Genomic DNA, 15,594 nt, shown 5'->3' with positions numbered 1-15,594 from the left:
CTGGAGTGAACACTGATTACTTTTTAGATTTGCTTTGTTTGAGCTATATATAAACGCCATGTCACTCTTTTGCAGTAACAAAGCAGTAAGAGCAGAGAGGAGGGGAGGAGGTGTCTCTACAGATACAGAACACAGGAGGAAGTAAGATATGAGGAGAAATCATCAAGAGAGTGGGACACACAGGGAGAAAAAAATCAAAGCCTGGACAAAGACGTTGCATGCATGTCCACCCCCACACCAGCGGCCCTGGCTGCCAATTCGCTGAGGGAGAGAACAGCTGCTGGGCTACTGGGTGAGCTGTGAGAGAGTCAAGGGGAGTGCTGCTCCACCAATCCCCGGGGGGAGGGAGGGATGGAGGGAGAGAAGCTTCAATGGGATCCATGCCATTTTCACCCCCCCCCCCCCCCTCTAGTAATGACATTACTGTTGAATGCTGAGGAACAGCTGGATTGACCGAACAGATGCACAGGCATAAATACAGCCCTTAATACACTGCATATATTGTCATGTGTTCACTCATTACAGAATCAAACATAATGCATGTTGTTATTGTTGCCATGTGAGCGATGGTGGTTTTGGTAACAGTACGCCCCCTTGTGATATCTGATGTAAACACCATTGTGCTGTCAACTTCCTGAAGAAGTATAACACATGAACATACTCATTTGAATGAAGGTTTTTTTTCAGGCAAGACATGAGGAATTCCCCAGTGTCTTAGTGTGAAAGGGTTTTTATCAGAGAGTGACTGACTAAACTGGGTACAGAGCGAGATAATGAGAGAGAGAGAGAGGCAAATGTTGACCTTGTTTTCTGGGAGGTATGTAAATAGTTTAGGCTGTCATAACATTTTGTTTTTGCATAAATCATAGGTTTGCCTGACTGGAAATATAGAGCACTGAAAAAACAATGTCACACAAATATATGGAAAAGTGTTCATTTTTGAGTGGCCAAGTTGAAGTATTTACAAGACTCATAACACTGGTAATTTTGAATTCTTGTTAACATGGCCCAGTGCCGAATCTTAAGATTTTCAACAATGACTCCTAAAGTATTTGTCTGAAAGTGTATCTCTCATAGCTCTTTTCCACCCCTTCTGTCATATGATCCACGTTATCAGCTTATGTTTCGTGTCCTGGGAGTATTTATGGCTGCTCTGCACTTGAAAGCAACACAAACATTTAGTGTTATCAATGAGAACTCTCCAGTGTGCTGTAATAAGGCCTTACTATCCGCCTGATACAGCAGCTCTTTTTGTGCAGCCTACAGTTTACACAGACGTTTTTTCACAGATTTTTGCCAAGATCAGTCCCTCAGAGAGCAGCGGCAGAATGTGTTTTTAACAGTGATTTATGGTTTATAGAAAAAACATAGTTGTGACAACAGTAAAAACATCACATTTTGGACAACACCCAATACAGATGTTTTCTGAGTAAACTGAACTGTATGTGAACCAGAAGTATGTTGACAATGTCAGTTTTTTCCACTTTGTGGGTTTTATGCTCAAGTATTATACCATCAGTCAAAGTACATGTTGCACCAAATATTCTATGCATTAAATTAAAATATGATTCAACTTAACAATATTGTATTTCTAACTAACTTACTAAATTCTAAAAAAAAACCCAATACAGTTATGTGAAAGCTAAAACCAACTCAACTGTAGCATTCCTTTGTCCCTTTTGAACTCTTCAGACCTTACTGTAATAAACTGCCCATTCCTTTTTCTCCACGCCATGGGTGTGTCCCTTTACAAACCCATTTACTGCTCCATTGGCTTCTCCATTCAGTCCGCCATTCTTTTCACCATTTATTTGGTCCTTTTTCAGGGCCAGAGCTGGCTTACAGGCGTGCCAGTTCCTCAAAATTGTATTCATATCGTCCTGGGCCCGGATACCTAGAAGCTTGTCTTCATCATTTATCTTCTTGTCCTCATCTTCATCGTAGCTGTCGTCCTTGCTGGAGTGATGGTGGTGGATGTTCTCTCCGCTGATGTTCTCAAAGTACTGGTGGATGCAAACCTTGGCAAAGCTCTTGGCATGCTCCTTACAGGTCTCATCGAACATCTTGCGCTCAATGTCAATGTAATGAGACCAGTATTTGGTTTTGAGGAAGGCAGCCTGGGTGAAGCATGGTCGAATAGCCCGGATCAGAAAGGCCGTGAAGGTCATCATGAGCAAAAACATCCATCCACATGCCTGTGAAATATAAACATGCATTACCATATTAATATAGAAAGCTAAGTTAGAGCACCTAGCTCTTATGTTACTTTTATAAATAGTCTAAAGGTCATAGAAAAAGCTCATCTAGCAGCCCCAAGCTTTATCATAGTTCATTAACAGAATCATTATTTTGTGTATATCATTAGACATTCTGGAGACATGTTACTTTAAAGCCTGTATAACAGCCCTTTGGCTGATCAAAGATCTAAATAAGAGTGTGGGTGTTTTTGGGTGGATGGGAATAGGTCCCACTTCCTTGAATAATAAATTTAGGGGCTTATCTATCCCTTTAATAAGCGAACAAGAAAGCCTCATTGAGCTCAAAGTGAGTCAGAGTCGGGTGGGGAGACTTTAGTTAACTACAATTTTTGAGGAATAAAGCGAGGGAAATTAAATCTGCTTAGTCATCAAATCCTGTGATGAAGTTGAAAAACTGCCTGCTGGAAGTGTTCCTAACTTTTGGCTCTAAAACAACAATCGGGTTTAAATTGAATGGATTGGCTGATCTAACAATCAAAAATTAAAATAATTTGTTTCCCCCAAATACAGAAAACACAAGAATGAATAGCCTACAACAATACTTCTTTTTTGCTACTATGTAAGGTTTCACAGGTTTCATTAGATTAATAATACATCGCTTTCATTGAATGATTACACATCTAATAGCTAAAAAGAATGTGGAAACAATCTGAGTAGTTATTATTAACCGGCATTTGAGTTAAAACTTAAAAGGCCATGGAGTAATATAAGGTAAAAAAAAAAACAACAACTAAATGTTAAATGTTAAAAAGTAGTCAGAAGGAGGCTCAATGAAATGGCCATAGCCAGTATTATAGCCATACCGATGTCATGGGTCCCCACATTTCTGTCTACCCTATAGCTCTGCCTCTCGAAAAAGTTTCCAGCTAATGACCTTTCAGAAGAAAACCGTTCATAGCAATATGAAGTAAAAAGTCAGCAGGCTACCTGTGATATACATTTGATGTATCGTGATGCTGCCACTCTTAATTCCTGATGCTCAAACAGGTCTTTGCACGGGATCTTTGCCAGCAGTTTTATCATCTCTGTCTCTGACATCCCATTTACCAGGCTGTAATTTCCAAACCTTTCTATATCCAAGTTGACACTGAAAGCACACAAGAAACTCTTCCCATCCATGAGAGTGACAGACACCCACACCGCAGGTGCTATCAAGGATCTCTGGGTGATTGAACAAAACATGTAACGAAGGACTGACGGATCCTTCCTCCGTCTCCCTGTGGGTCTTTTCCACTCCTCGGCAAGCACCGACACATTATTGTTCAATACAAAACCTAACATAAAGAACCATATAGGGGGAATAATAAGTAATCCGATCCCATAGGTGTAGTTGTATTCCGGCATACAGGGGCAGCTGAACTCAAAGGCAGAGTACATCTGTGCACTAGCTAGTGCCATGATACCACAGATCCCATTCATAAAAGATTCCTGGTTGGACTGGAGGAACTGGAACATCATACGAAACTTATCCATCTTGGAGGATGTGGAGTAAAAGTGATTAAATCTGTAAAAAAGGAGGACAGTAGGAAGTGAACGTCCTGTACATTGTAAATGAGTGTGTTAATTGAAGGTTTAGAAGGCCACTTTCTGAGAGGTCACCCTTTAAAGAGGGTTTACAAGTTGTAACTTGTCGCTTTATTAATCTGTTTTAAAGATCAATAATACACCTGTAATAAAGTTAACTTTTAGATTGCCAGGTTGCGAAAAATCTGACTGCTGAGTCATTAACAAAGTCAAGACATTATCAGTTGTTAATAAAAGGTAATAAATGCAAAGTCTGTAGTTATAAATGTCAATAATAAGTCATTCATATAGTATTAGGCATGCAGCAAACCTTATCTTTATTTTCAAATGTTACAAACACATTAATGCTTACAAATTCCCAAATCTGCAGTAGTAAATGCTATTGAATTTTCTAATAAATACATTTTAGTGTAATGTAGTGTTCTGCGCCAGATTTCCTGAAGATTGGAGGCTCAACGGCCAGATAGATTTTTCACAACACATACATCCAACAGTTGCTTTTAATGGCTTATTACTGTCTATAAAGAAATAGTACTTTATTTATTAACCATTAATTAAGCCATTAGGTAAAATATATAAATGCTTTATATAATGGGAGGGTACCAGAATCTCAGAGAACCATGATTGTTATTCTAAACCCTGTTTTATTTTTAATAATACAAAATCAGGCATCTATAGATACTAATTAGAAAATAACAAGCCACACACACACACAGACACTTACCTGTTTTCTTAAGAATGGATGAACAAAATCAGGGGGGAAAATTCACACAGTGACAATGTCCAACGTAAGCAAGCTGTCGTTCTTTATATGTCTATTAAACATTGTATCTGACTGACTCAAAGGTGTATCTCGAACTCTCTATGGTGACGTTCAAAGCTGACCACATCTGTCATCATGCCCCTCCTTTTCACAGGCACCTGTGCTTAGCGTGATGTAACAAAAGATTCTCATTCAACCTGCACTTTTTCAAAAGTCACCCTGTTACAAGTCTCAATAAAACACTTACATCGTTTCCTGTCAGTCATTTCACTATTCACACATAAGCATTTTTTTCTAACTTAGATGAATGCAGTATGTGAAAGTGTTAACTTGTGGTACCTGAGCCTTGGTGTTGTTCAGCTTTAGTCGGACCAATTGAGATATGCAAAACTGTCTCTTGAACCATTCAAATGTCTGTGGCTTTGGCTGGAAAATGTGTTTGTTGTCTAAGAGGTGAAAGGTGAATGTTTCCACTTGCCTGATCAGAACCGAATAGATCAAGAGACAATTGCTGCAATGCAAAATGTGTTAATTATTACATTCAAACCATGGGATTTGTTAGTTTATTTCACATAGTCCTTTGAAGCCTGCTGAATGAAGCAAAGCTTGACAAACCAGTTAGAAGCCCACAGGAGGATAAAAGGTAGGGGCTTACACACTAACCATTATCAACACATAGATGTTGTTTGTGCAATACTATGTGGCCTATTATTTTCATATCATAGTATTTTGTCCTGTCATTAAAACTGTTTATTTAGTGACCCAGACTTCGAACTATTATGCATGTGCAGTTAAACTTACAGGAAGTCTGTGCTGTCAGTTTTTTCGGTGTATTGCACAGCAGCAACACATGGGCAGGGTATGCAGGAAATAAGTCACGAAAGACAACCTACATCTAAAATAGGAAGAGACTGCTGAGCCGTGCAAGGTTAGTCTCCTGCTTCCTCCTTCGTACCTATTTACCATCAACACAACATTGCAAGATTAAGATAATCAATCATTTCTTGTGGTGCGTATTCTTTTTCTTCTCATTTTATGTCGTACGGTCGTAAATAGTGTTTTTGTATCAAATGTTATCACAAAAATGAGTAAAAAGGATGCTTACAGGCCATTGAGGAAGTACCTTATTTCTCTCTGGCTTTGCGTCACTGTCAACTTTGACGTTTCTCAGAGTATTTTTGGTTATCATTATGAAAACTTTTATTAAATTCTTTGTTTTTACACATTTAATAGAATGCATGTATTTTTCTAAAGCACTGACATATTTGTAACTATTTTTTATGCTGTTAGACCCGTTCAGAGACAGCACTGACGATGCAAGATATTCTGCTGCGAGTGTTTGTGGTCACCCTGGGTCTCATGCATCTGAGGGATGACCCCGGGATTGAGGAACAGGACGGTGTCGTCTTGCAAAAGCAGGAAGAGTGGCTGTTGAGGGAAGGGAAGAAACTGGACTGGGAAATAGCACCTGTCAATCAGGAAATGACACGCACTGATGATCAGGGCGCTCTGGATGATGTGAAACATGTCTACAAAGAACAACATGAGGCCGCAGTCTCAAAAGAGTTGGACCAACATGTTAATGAAAAAGATCAAATGCTAAATGTGACTGGAACTGACCAAGACTTAGACAAAGATGAACATTTTACAGACAACTATGATTCAAGTCTGCCAGAGAAGTCCGAAAATGACCCTGACACTGATCTGAAGACTTTAGAAGTTGCTCATGAGGATCAAGCAGATGTTCCTGATGTAAAGGGCAGCTTACAGACAGACATGAACAGTGAAGTGTTCACCTCCAAGCAGGAAGAAGCCCCTGTGCCACACCTCCACACCAAAACGTCAGAAAATGAAACTTCAGAGACGGCCCTCGCAGACTGGGAGAAGGATTACTTCTGGTACATATGGAACACACTTTCCATTATTTCCATAATTCGCTTCTTTAGGAAATACCTAATGAAAAATTCTCAAGTGAAACCAGAAGTAGTCAGGGCCCCCCTAGTGCCGCTACCGGACAGCAACACTCTGCAGCATTTCTATTCTAAATTTATTCAAGTCTCACTTGATCAGAGGAGCAGAGACGGTGAATTTTTGGAGGGATTCGTGAAAGACCTGCTGGAATCGATGAAGAGCATCTGTGATGGAAGTGGCAGTATGGTGATGGAGGACTTTCAGCTGGTGGATGTGTGTGATGTCATTGTACCCTTTACACCACCAGAGCCGTACAGTTTTCAATGTCTGCTTTGGAACAACCAGGCTACTGACCTGCTGCCAGATAAGCAAGTCTACGGTCAAATAAAACTGGTGGAAAATGAAAAAATGCCAAATGGCTGCCACTGTCAGTCCTCAGATGCAGAAGACGATATGGTTTGCCTGCTGCACTGTGAGAATGAGGGTTTAAAGTCAAAAATGACAGATGTTTGTGATGGCCCTCTTTGCATGAAGAACTCCCCATTCCTGTCAAAATCCCAGGTTACTAGATGGTTTCAGAGCACTGTAAGACAAGCGTGGACACTGATTTCACACAAGTATGAGTTTGAGCTCAATATTCGATACATTGATGCTCCTGGTGCTCTGGTAGTTCGATTCAGATCTGGCAAGAGGATTTGCTTTAGTTTAAACCCTGTAATTAAATTCAACTCTGATGCCCACTTCTACATTACCCCTTACTCTCCAAACAGCTTGGATACATTCTGGACACTCTCCTTGACCATGTATGAAGATAGTTTCTTAGAACACATCTGTAAACAGCTTCCTGACAACTCATGTCACATTCAGACTCTTAATATTGCACGTTTCCTCCACCAGAGACAGACCATGCTCACAGGAAGTAGCTTTCTGAAGGATTTTCATTTCAAAACTGCACTAATGAACCTGCTTTTGACCAAAGACCCATCACAGTGGAAACCAGATAATGTGGCTTGCAGGCTACGGGACTTACTGGCCTTCATTCAGACAAGCTTTGAGAAAAAGCTGCTGCGCCATATTCTTATTGGGAACCCTTTAACTCAAAGGGTTACTGAACTCCCTGCTGAGCTGACACATGTAAAGCCAGTAAATCTCTTCCATCCCCTTGTGGTACACAACTGCATCTACAAAAATGCTGTAATGCATTTCCAAGAGACTCTTAGAAATGCAGACATGCTGATACGTGATTATGTTGATCAGTCTAACAGTTCCATTTGAGTCCCTTTTCTTTTATGAAAAGTTTCAATGTTTGTTTTTCCCTTTATACCAAACAAAATTACTGATTTGTCTCCTCATTGAGTAATATTAAACACAAAACAAGTACAAGAGATGAAAATAAAAAAAAGTTTATTTAAAACCCTTCTGGCCAATTTCACATGGAAATTTTTTAGTAATCATGATCCCAGTAGTTTAGGAAGTCACGGTGCTCTGTCATATCAGAATCCTCAAAGTTGATTGTGCCGGTGTCAAAGGATTTCATCCGTGGGTCAACCTCCACAGATCCATCCTTGTTCAAGTCGACCTTCCAAGAGTGACTGGTAACCATATTCCTGGTAGCTGTCAGAATAGGATTGAATATAATATATTAGCTGTTGTAAACTGTTCCAAGTTTCATTCTGAGTGTTATTAAAGTTCATTGATGTGACAAAAGCTATTTCAAGTAAGTATTCTTACAAGTTGCTTCTTATATTCACTGCCTGTACATGACAGCAAAGATACTTTGTGGCTAATGCTTGTGTTGAATCATTTCAGGTCTGCTGTATTCTATACTGATTGGTAAAAACTCCTTTTCAATAATTGACAAACAGGGACTTACCCTTTGGCTGTAACGGGCATGATGTGTCACAGCAGGCACATACAGAGTCATCGCCGTACAGCTCCTTCCACCTGAAAGCATTAAGACGATTATAGCAGGCTGCAGAACGCAGAAGATTGACAAGTTTGGTGCTGAAGAAACAAGCAGCAATACAGCAGGGTTTGACAAAAGGTTAGTTTTAACAAGCCAATCATCCTACAAGACATTCAAAGCAAGTCAACTCCACCTGTGGGTGTGTTGACTCTGCCAGAGTCAAAGTTAACTCACTTTTTAGTAACTTGATCATAATTGCAAGCCTTCGAACTCGTAGTCGGTAGAACGTTCTTCTGAATGAGCTCACAGCGCATGTAGAGTTGCTGAAAGAGGATTTCAGAGTCAAAGTTCTATTTTACAGTTTACAGTTCTGTACCAATTACTCTTGACATACCTGTGTTGTAGAGCCACTGGTAAGCAAGTCTTTGAAAACAAAAGCACCCACGGTGAACTTCTGGGTCATCTTTGAGTCACCAGTGAGGAACTTTGACTGCTTGTTCATCTTACCATCAATCATACAACTGCAATAAGATTATTCATGTTTACATCTAGCATGAGTAAAAAGTCCATCTTACTCTGAAACACATTTTAAAGTATTACCCTTGATTGTCAATGACTGTATATAATTGATTGGAGCTTTGGGAGGCTGTCATGTAGCATTTGTTGATGTACATCCTCTGATCTCCAGACCGTGAAGTCTTGGCCTCAAAGTACATCGGCTGTCCAAGGGTGTACATTACGGCACCAGTGATTTCATTCCCTGATACTGAGGCAAAGTGAGGGAAGTCAGTCAGTCACTGGACAATTTTAGATACCTTTACAAAATTAGGACTCATGTTTGTCATTTAAGCAACTGTAACAAAACTGAAATGTGTTCCATTTTCTCTTTAGCAGTCTGAATATACTGTGATGAATGCCTGAGAATATTTTTAATACATGCTACAGCATTTAGTGCACCTTCAAGTGTGTAACATACCCTGCTATTCCTGCAAGAAAATGCAAATAAAGTGAACTAAAGAGTCCAGCTTTGAGTTAATGTTGCATGTTTTGTTTCATATTGAAACATTTGTCACTGCCCAGTATTTAAGTGTTATGTATGTAAGGAGGAATAAATTCAATCAAAAAGGCAACATACCATCTAGAGAAGTGAGGGTGAAACTACTTTTTGGTTGGAGTGATTTGTAAACTGTGCCACCGACAAGTCTGGGATAGAAGCCAACTGTATAGGAGTAAAACAACCTGCAGCAGTTAAGAAAAAACAAAGTTAATACAAAATATGAAAATCAGTGTTTTGATTACCCTATAGTTTTAATATTGTGCTATTCAACCAAAATGTTTCTGGCATCAAAGTCCTCAATCCACAAAATATAGACAAATGCTGCTAAAAGGTATTGAAATCAGTTGTGACAAAGACAAAATTCTTGAACATGGCAGAGCATTGACTAACATAACCAAGTTTCACTGGCCACCACTCCCAGTTCAGATCAAGTTAACTATACATAATCTTACCTGGGATATTTACACTTCAGGGGAATTTCAAATGGCATTTCTCTTAATACAGGACCTTTTGGCATGTAGCGGAGCTTATTGCTGACCGACAGAAAATCTGCATTGCTCTGAAACAGACAAATATTTGTGTGAGTGGAAACTATATAATTGTGAAAATAAAGGCCAAGATGAAGAAGGCAGACTTTACCAACCTCTTTCTTGTATCCACAGTCAGTTTTCAGCAGATGCAGAAGGTAGTAATGCTCTTTCGTACCTTGGTTAACAGGACAGGCGCCTAGTTTCAAATATTTATATGCATCCCTTGACTTAAAGACCTCCCTCTTAATTCTTACATATATTCGGTCAACATGGCACAAGATTTCAACCAACTTTGGAGGTGCTGAATTTCCAGTGGTAAGTGCAGAAGCATCATCTGGAAGAAGTATTTTCTTGGCCAAGTTAGGGAGGGGTCTGGCACCCTTTTCTGGCTTGAAAAGCTCAATCGGGTCCTTAGATTTTGAGACAATCATGTACTCAGGCAACTTCTTGGCTTCAGGTAATGGGGATTCGGATTTGGCTCTGGGTGCAGGAGCTGGGATCGTGTCTTCATCCATTAGTGTCGCCATTCTCTCCCATTCCAATTCAGGATCTTCCACAAATAGGCCATACTGAGCCATACTTCTAAATGTCTGGCTATAGGCAGAGCAACAAAGTAGCAATACAAGCCCAGCATGTAGCAGCCCCATTTTCTCTCTGGCAGCTATACCTACCACTGAAGCCGACCCCTCACCTAAACAGGCTGTCCATGAAAATAAAGTTTTCAGCTGGATTTTATCCTCTGCAATCAGGAAGGTTTTCACAGCTGCTACAAATGCCAATCAAGAACAGCCAATGATAACTTATTTGTCAAAGACCATTGTGGGAGAGAACTAAATGCCTATTAAACATGTAAAATACTCAGTGGCATATTTTAAAAAGCTGGATTCGTGGGCATGGTTATATTTGCCATCTAAAATCAGTAAGTCAACGTTATTTTGTATTTTCTGGTTCATAGTTCGTGTAGGGAATAATTTTATTTTTTTAAATCATACCGGAAATTAGGTAACTCGTGACGTCAATACCAGGAAGTTCCAACATAGTCCACTTTTGTCGTTGTGCTCGGTAACGCCGAAAACCCGCAGAGGCATTTTTATTGTATAAACAAACTGAAAACAAAATTACTGATTTGGTAGAGTATCATTTTCTTTCTAAGCGAACAGCATCGTTTCTACTTTATATCTTCTATTTGTGCTAGCATGCGTGACAATCGTTAGTTTTAGCTGGCTAGCTATCAAGCTAACCGCTACGGTTGTTTTGGTTATTTACGTGAACGTTAACGTTACATCGCCGCCGTATGGGCTCAGCTGCCCTGTGTAGAAACGCTGGTATGTTTGTCTTAGTGGAGTCAGGAAATTATTCCATGTATTAGAATCTACGGAGGAAAATAACTGTGTTCATGTAAATAGAAGGTAGTGTACCTGCTAGCTGCCTAGCTTACGCTCACGTCAAACGGCAGTAGTCCAGCTTTCGCTTAGCGCCATTGGGGACCGTCTGGCTCGTCCCTCGCCCCGAACAGAGGACGTCTGGTGAGCTGAAAAAGGCTCTTTGGGAACCGGATCCAATGCGTGGGATGATGGGGGCCCAGAGTAGTCCTGTGAAGAGTTACGATTATCTGCTGAAATTTCTTCTGGTGGGAGACAGCGATGTTGGAAAGGGAGAAATCTTGGACAGTTTACAAGACGGATCAGTGGAGTCTCCCTATGCCTACAGCAGCGGTGAGTGGCAGCCTCTTTCTTTTGTTCAAGCTGATTTGAAGTTACGTTCACAATAACTAACAATGATTCAATCTGGATCGTGTGAAATTTTAGGGATCGATTATAAGACGACCACAATCCTGCTGGATGGGAGACGCGTGAAATTGGAGCTATGGTAAGCATTTTAGTACAGGTGTAAATGTCATTAGTGATTAAACCTGCAGTAAGCCTTTAATAATATATGTGTGTGTGTTTTCAACAGGGACACATCAGGTCAGGGGAGATTCTGCACCATCTTCAGGTCTTACTCCCGAGGAGCACAGGTGAGGACTTTAAAGAAACTTCGGTGCCGCCCTTCCTTTTTCTCCCAAATGTTTTAATCTGTAAATATGTCAACTTGTTTGTCTTTCACCCCAAAGGGCATCCTTCTCGTCTATGACATCACTAATGGCTGGTCATTTGATGGCATTGATCGCTGGATCCGGGAAATTGACGAGGTAAACGCCATTTCTGGTTGATTTAGAAAAATATAGGAGACCCTTATAGACAGGGTGTTTGTATCTTTCCAGTCCTGTCTGTATTAAAGAGATACACTACAATTTGATACCATTATATTCATGTTGTCACAATATAATTTTGCTTCCATCAGCATGCCCCAGGTGTTCCCAGGATCCTGGTGGGCAACCGGCTCCACTTGGCTTTCAAGCGGCAGGTGCCAACGGAGCAGGCGAGGGCTTATGCAGAGAAAAACAGCATGACTTTCTTTGAGGTCAGCCCCCTGTGCAACTTCAATGTCATCGAATCCTTCACTGAGCTTTCGCGCATCGTGCTGATGAGGCATGGGATGGAGAAATTCTGGAGGCCCAACAGAGGTGAGCTTGTTAATAATTTTTCCTTATCAAATCTGTCAGATTAGCAAAGTACATCTTCTGGTAGTAAAAGTCACTTCTCCCATATGACAACATATTTTTGCATCCGATTCAGTGGATAGGTAGTTTTTTCATTTGATCAGATTTACATTTCTGAAACTCAAAATCATTATAAATTCCTAGAAGTGTTATAATAGTTATTCTGGATAATCCACTGCCTCGCCTTTAAAAACTCTCATTGGTATTATTTCTTTGATATAAAGTAGTTCAAATCCATTCACATCAAGGTCTGTGAGTAACCTGGAATTATCTCTATGTAATCTAGTGTAATGAAATGTGTATGTCTGACATTTTATTACAATTTCAAGTTTCTTCACCAGAGCCAATTTTTTCACTGAGAACTCATTTCCAATAAAAAAAATACATTTAGTTAAATTAGCTTCTATAATATAACTATAACTCTATATTTATAACTTAAAATGTAGCAACATGTGAGCGCAGCAAAAATGCTATTTGTTACATTATTTTCTTCTTGGCAAATGGCCCTCTATCCATCAGTCTAATGAAAGTTATTTAAAGTATGTACATTATTCTTCATGTCTAGCACAAAAACTCAATGTAAGCTATATCCAACTTAATTGTTGGGAGACCTTTAAAATAGGCTTAAAAAGTAATTGAAAAAGTCCAAGGATTGAACAAAATAAGAGTAAGATAAGAAATGTTTATGTGGCAGGGGCATCAGCAGCTTTGTCCAGATAATACAGTGTAGATACATCTGCAGTTAAACTTTAGCATGTTTTGCATGACATGCTGTCCTTACAACCATATTCCCTCTCCTTGCTCTCCAGTATTCAGCCTTCAAGATCTGTGCTGCCGTTCGATTGTCTCCTGCACACCGGTGCACCTCATTGACAAACTGCCTCTCCCCGTTGCCATCAAGTCCCACCTCAAGTCTTTCTCCATGGCCAACGGCATGAATGCAGTCATGATGCATGGACGCTCCTACTCAGTGGCCAACAGTGCTGCGTCAGGTGGCAGCGGTGGCGGAAGCAAAGCCAACAGTCTCAAACGCTCAAAGTCCTTCAGGCCTCCACAGAGTCCTCCAAAGAACTCTTCGTCGTCCTCCAAAGGGAACTGTAAGATCTCATAGTGAAGGAGCGGACTATTGGTTGCCTCCATGGGACCGATGTTAATCGTGTTGTCGCTCCAAGAGGTCGCAAGACCGGAGAAGAGCATGTAGAGCTACCAGCAGAAGCGGATATAGCTACAAACTCACATTGACCTTTGGGAACTGACTTGAACGGTCGGATTGGTTGTGTTCTCTTAGCGTTTGCTGGTGCCTCACTTTGTGGATGTCCATTTACCTGCACTCTGTTACTAAAAGAGGATCACTGTGATCAAGTAGAACAAGATTTCCCTGGGACCAACAGATGTGAATCAAGGATTTTCACTCACCTGGTAACACTACAAATGAGTGGAGGGACATTGGGTAGCTTTTATTTGGAGAAAGGATTGTTTATTGTATTTAATTTGGAATTGAAGTTGTAAATATACTGTATGTGCTCGCTGTTTTTGGTGATTGTTCTTGGAGGGGAGCTCGTTATGCTTGTTTTGTCTTGAATGTTGTGGGAGACCCACTTTGATTTCCAGCATATTTGTGTGTCTTGTACCCTTCGTCCAGAGCTCAAAATCTCTTTTGCAACCTTAACCTTATTTAAAAGTGAGATTAGTTAAGTTTGAAACAAAACTGAAATTGAATGTCATAGGAAGAGCAGGGCTTGCTTCCCCAGATTCTGAGATTACAGCAAAATTCACAAGTTATGCATTGCAAAATATTCTTTGTCTGGTATGACTTAAATTAATTTTCCCCTCAATCTCAGTCAGCCATCAGTTAGATATCTGTCAACTTTCTCCGACCATTGTACGCCTATACATTTTAATCTACCAGCAGCATTTTTATTCTACTATTCTTGGGTTAACTCAGAGGTCGCTTGGTGCTGATGAGGAAACCTTGTACAAACTCAGATGTCAAGATTATTTGTGGCGTTTTGCCTTAAGAAAGTTTTGCTATTGGTTCTTAACAGGAATTTGTAAACTCACAGGACATTAATAAGAGGAATATTTTAATTTTGCAATTTTTTGGGGATATTTTCTGTATATGCTATGTATTTATGAATGTAAAAATATTCATCTGCAACTTTTCTGTGGATTTATGGTGATATGTGGGACTGTAGGAATCAGAGGTGGAATGTAATGGGTACATCTACTGTAATATTTTGAGTGATGTTGCGTTGCTGATTTTCTGAGTATTTGCGCATCTATACTTTTGCGGCTTGGGTTAATTCATACAGTCCAACATTCTTAAAAATGTGTATAATACGAGGGGTTACAATTGTCATTTATAGTGAAACATTAATTTTGAATGTTTGGTTATCAATTATCAAATTATTTAAAAGAAACGTGATGTCAGATGAATTTGAAGACCTCAGAAAGGACGCAAAGTCTTGTGTCTTTTTAATCCGAACACAACTATTTAAATTTTTTTAGTGTCTCTTTTTTAATAATCCACAAAAATACTGTCATTCCCAGTCAACTTTCCACCTCTGATTAACGTGCTGTATTTCCACTTCAGCATTCCCAACGTCATGGCTACATGTATGAGATAAAGTCGCCTAGGGGATACAAAATTGATGCACGTTTCCCACTTACACCTGTTTATGTGTATTGAGATCAGTACAACAGGCTCCAACAAAACTCTTGAGCAAACATTTAAAAGCACTATGTAAACATTTTGTTGTTGTTGGTGTCAGAGCTGTGCCTAAAGGTTTGGATGCAGGATTCATTATAATTTTGTCTCCATAGGCAGGATTGAAAACAAAACCACCCATCAGAATAAAGGGTAAAACTACAGCTGTCGTTTTGTGCTTCAATCAACGCAATGATTTTTCATTCATTTATCAAATTGTTGATTAATGTCTGAATACATTATGTATATATGTAGATAATGTATTCCATTGTGGGAATAGATTTTGTTCCCTTTGTCCAGCCTGGGGCCTGCCGGTGCTCAAGGGTAATAAAACCG

At 39.8% G+C, this 15,594-nt stretch overlaps 4 protein-coding genes across 4 annotated transcripts; 2 read left to right on the top strand and 2 right to left on the bottom strand.

Annotated features, from left to right (window-relative positions):
• Nucleotides 1–1,688: 1,688 nt before the first annotated feature.
• On the bottom strand, nucleotides 1,689–3,898 carry LOC134000512 (calcium homeostasis modulator protein 1). Its single transcript, XM_062439862.1, has 2 exons — nucleotides 3,186–3,898; nucleotides 1,689–2,195 (listed from the first exon to the last, which is right to left on the bottom strand). Exons 1-2 carry the CDS (start codon nucleotides 3,729–3,731, stop codon nucleotides 1,689–1,691), a joined length of 1,053 nt encoding a protein of 350 aa, XP_062295846.1. The 5' UTR covers nucleotides 3,732–3,898.
• A 1,576-nt stretch (nucleotides 3,899–5,474) lies between these two features.
• LOC133997439 (inositol 1,4,5-trisphosphate receptor-interacting protein) lies at nucleotides 5,475–7,798 on the top strand. The gene is made up of 2 exons (XM_062437021.1): nucleotides 5,475–5,554; nucleotides 5,836–7,798. The coding sequence occupies exon 2, from the start codon at nucleotides 5,860–5,862 to the stop codon at nucleotides 7,729–7,731; it is 1,872 nt and encodes a 623-aa protein (XP_062293005.1). The 5' UTR covers nucleotides 5,475–5,554; nucleotides 5,836–5,859; the 3' UTR covers nucleotides 7,732–7,798.
• Nucleotides 7,799–7,883: 85 nt separating this feature from the next.
• zp3c (zona pellucida glycoprotein 3c) lies at nucleotides 7,884–10,527 on the bottom strand. Its single transcript, XM_062440787.1, has 8 exons — nucleotides 10,063–10,527; nucleotides 9,872–9,978; nucleotides 9,498–9,601; nucleotides 8,963–9,128; nucleotides 8,757–8,883; nucleotides 8,597–8,685; nucleotides 8,330–8,502; nucleotides 7,884–8,070 (listed from the first exon to the last, which is right to left on the bottom strand). The coding sequence occupies exons 1-8, from the start codon at nucleotides 10,525–10,527 to the stop codon at nucleotides 7,901–7,903; spliced, it is 1,401 nt and encodes a 466-aa protein (XP_062296771.1). The 3' UTR covers nucleotides 7,884–7,900.
• Nucleotides 10,528–11,006: 479 nt separating this feature from the next.
• LOC133991216 (ras-related protein Rab-40C-like) lies at nucleotides 11,007–15,422 on the top strand. The gene is made up of 6 exons (XM_062429712.1): nucleotides 11,007–11,664; nucleotides 11,758–11,818; nucleotides 11,906–11,966; nucleotides 12,063–12,140; nucleotides 12,293–12,515; nucleotides 13,361–15,422. Exons 1-6 carry the CDS (start codon nucleotides 11,511–11,513, stop codon nucleotides 13,660–13,662), a joined length of 879 nt encoding a protein of 292 aa, XP_062285696.1. The 5' UTR covers nucleotides 11,007–11,510; the 3' UTR covers nucleotides 13,663–15,422.
• Nucleotides 15,423–15,594: the final 172 nt, after the last annotated feature.

Source organism: Scomber scombrus, chromosome 2, assembly GCF_963691925.1.
Source record: "Scomber scombrus chromosome 2, fScoSco1.1, whole genome shotgun sequence".
Taxonomy (NCBI): domain Eukaryota; kingdom Metazoa; phylum Chordata; class Actinopteri; order Scombriformes; family Scombridae; genus Scomber; species Scomber scombrus.
Note: the sequence above shows the minus strand (reverse complement) of the source record. Positions and strands in the feature narration are given on the sequence as shown.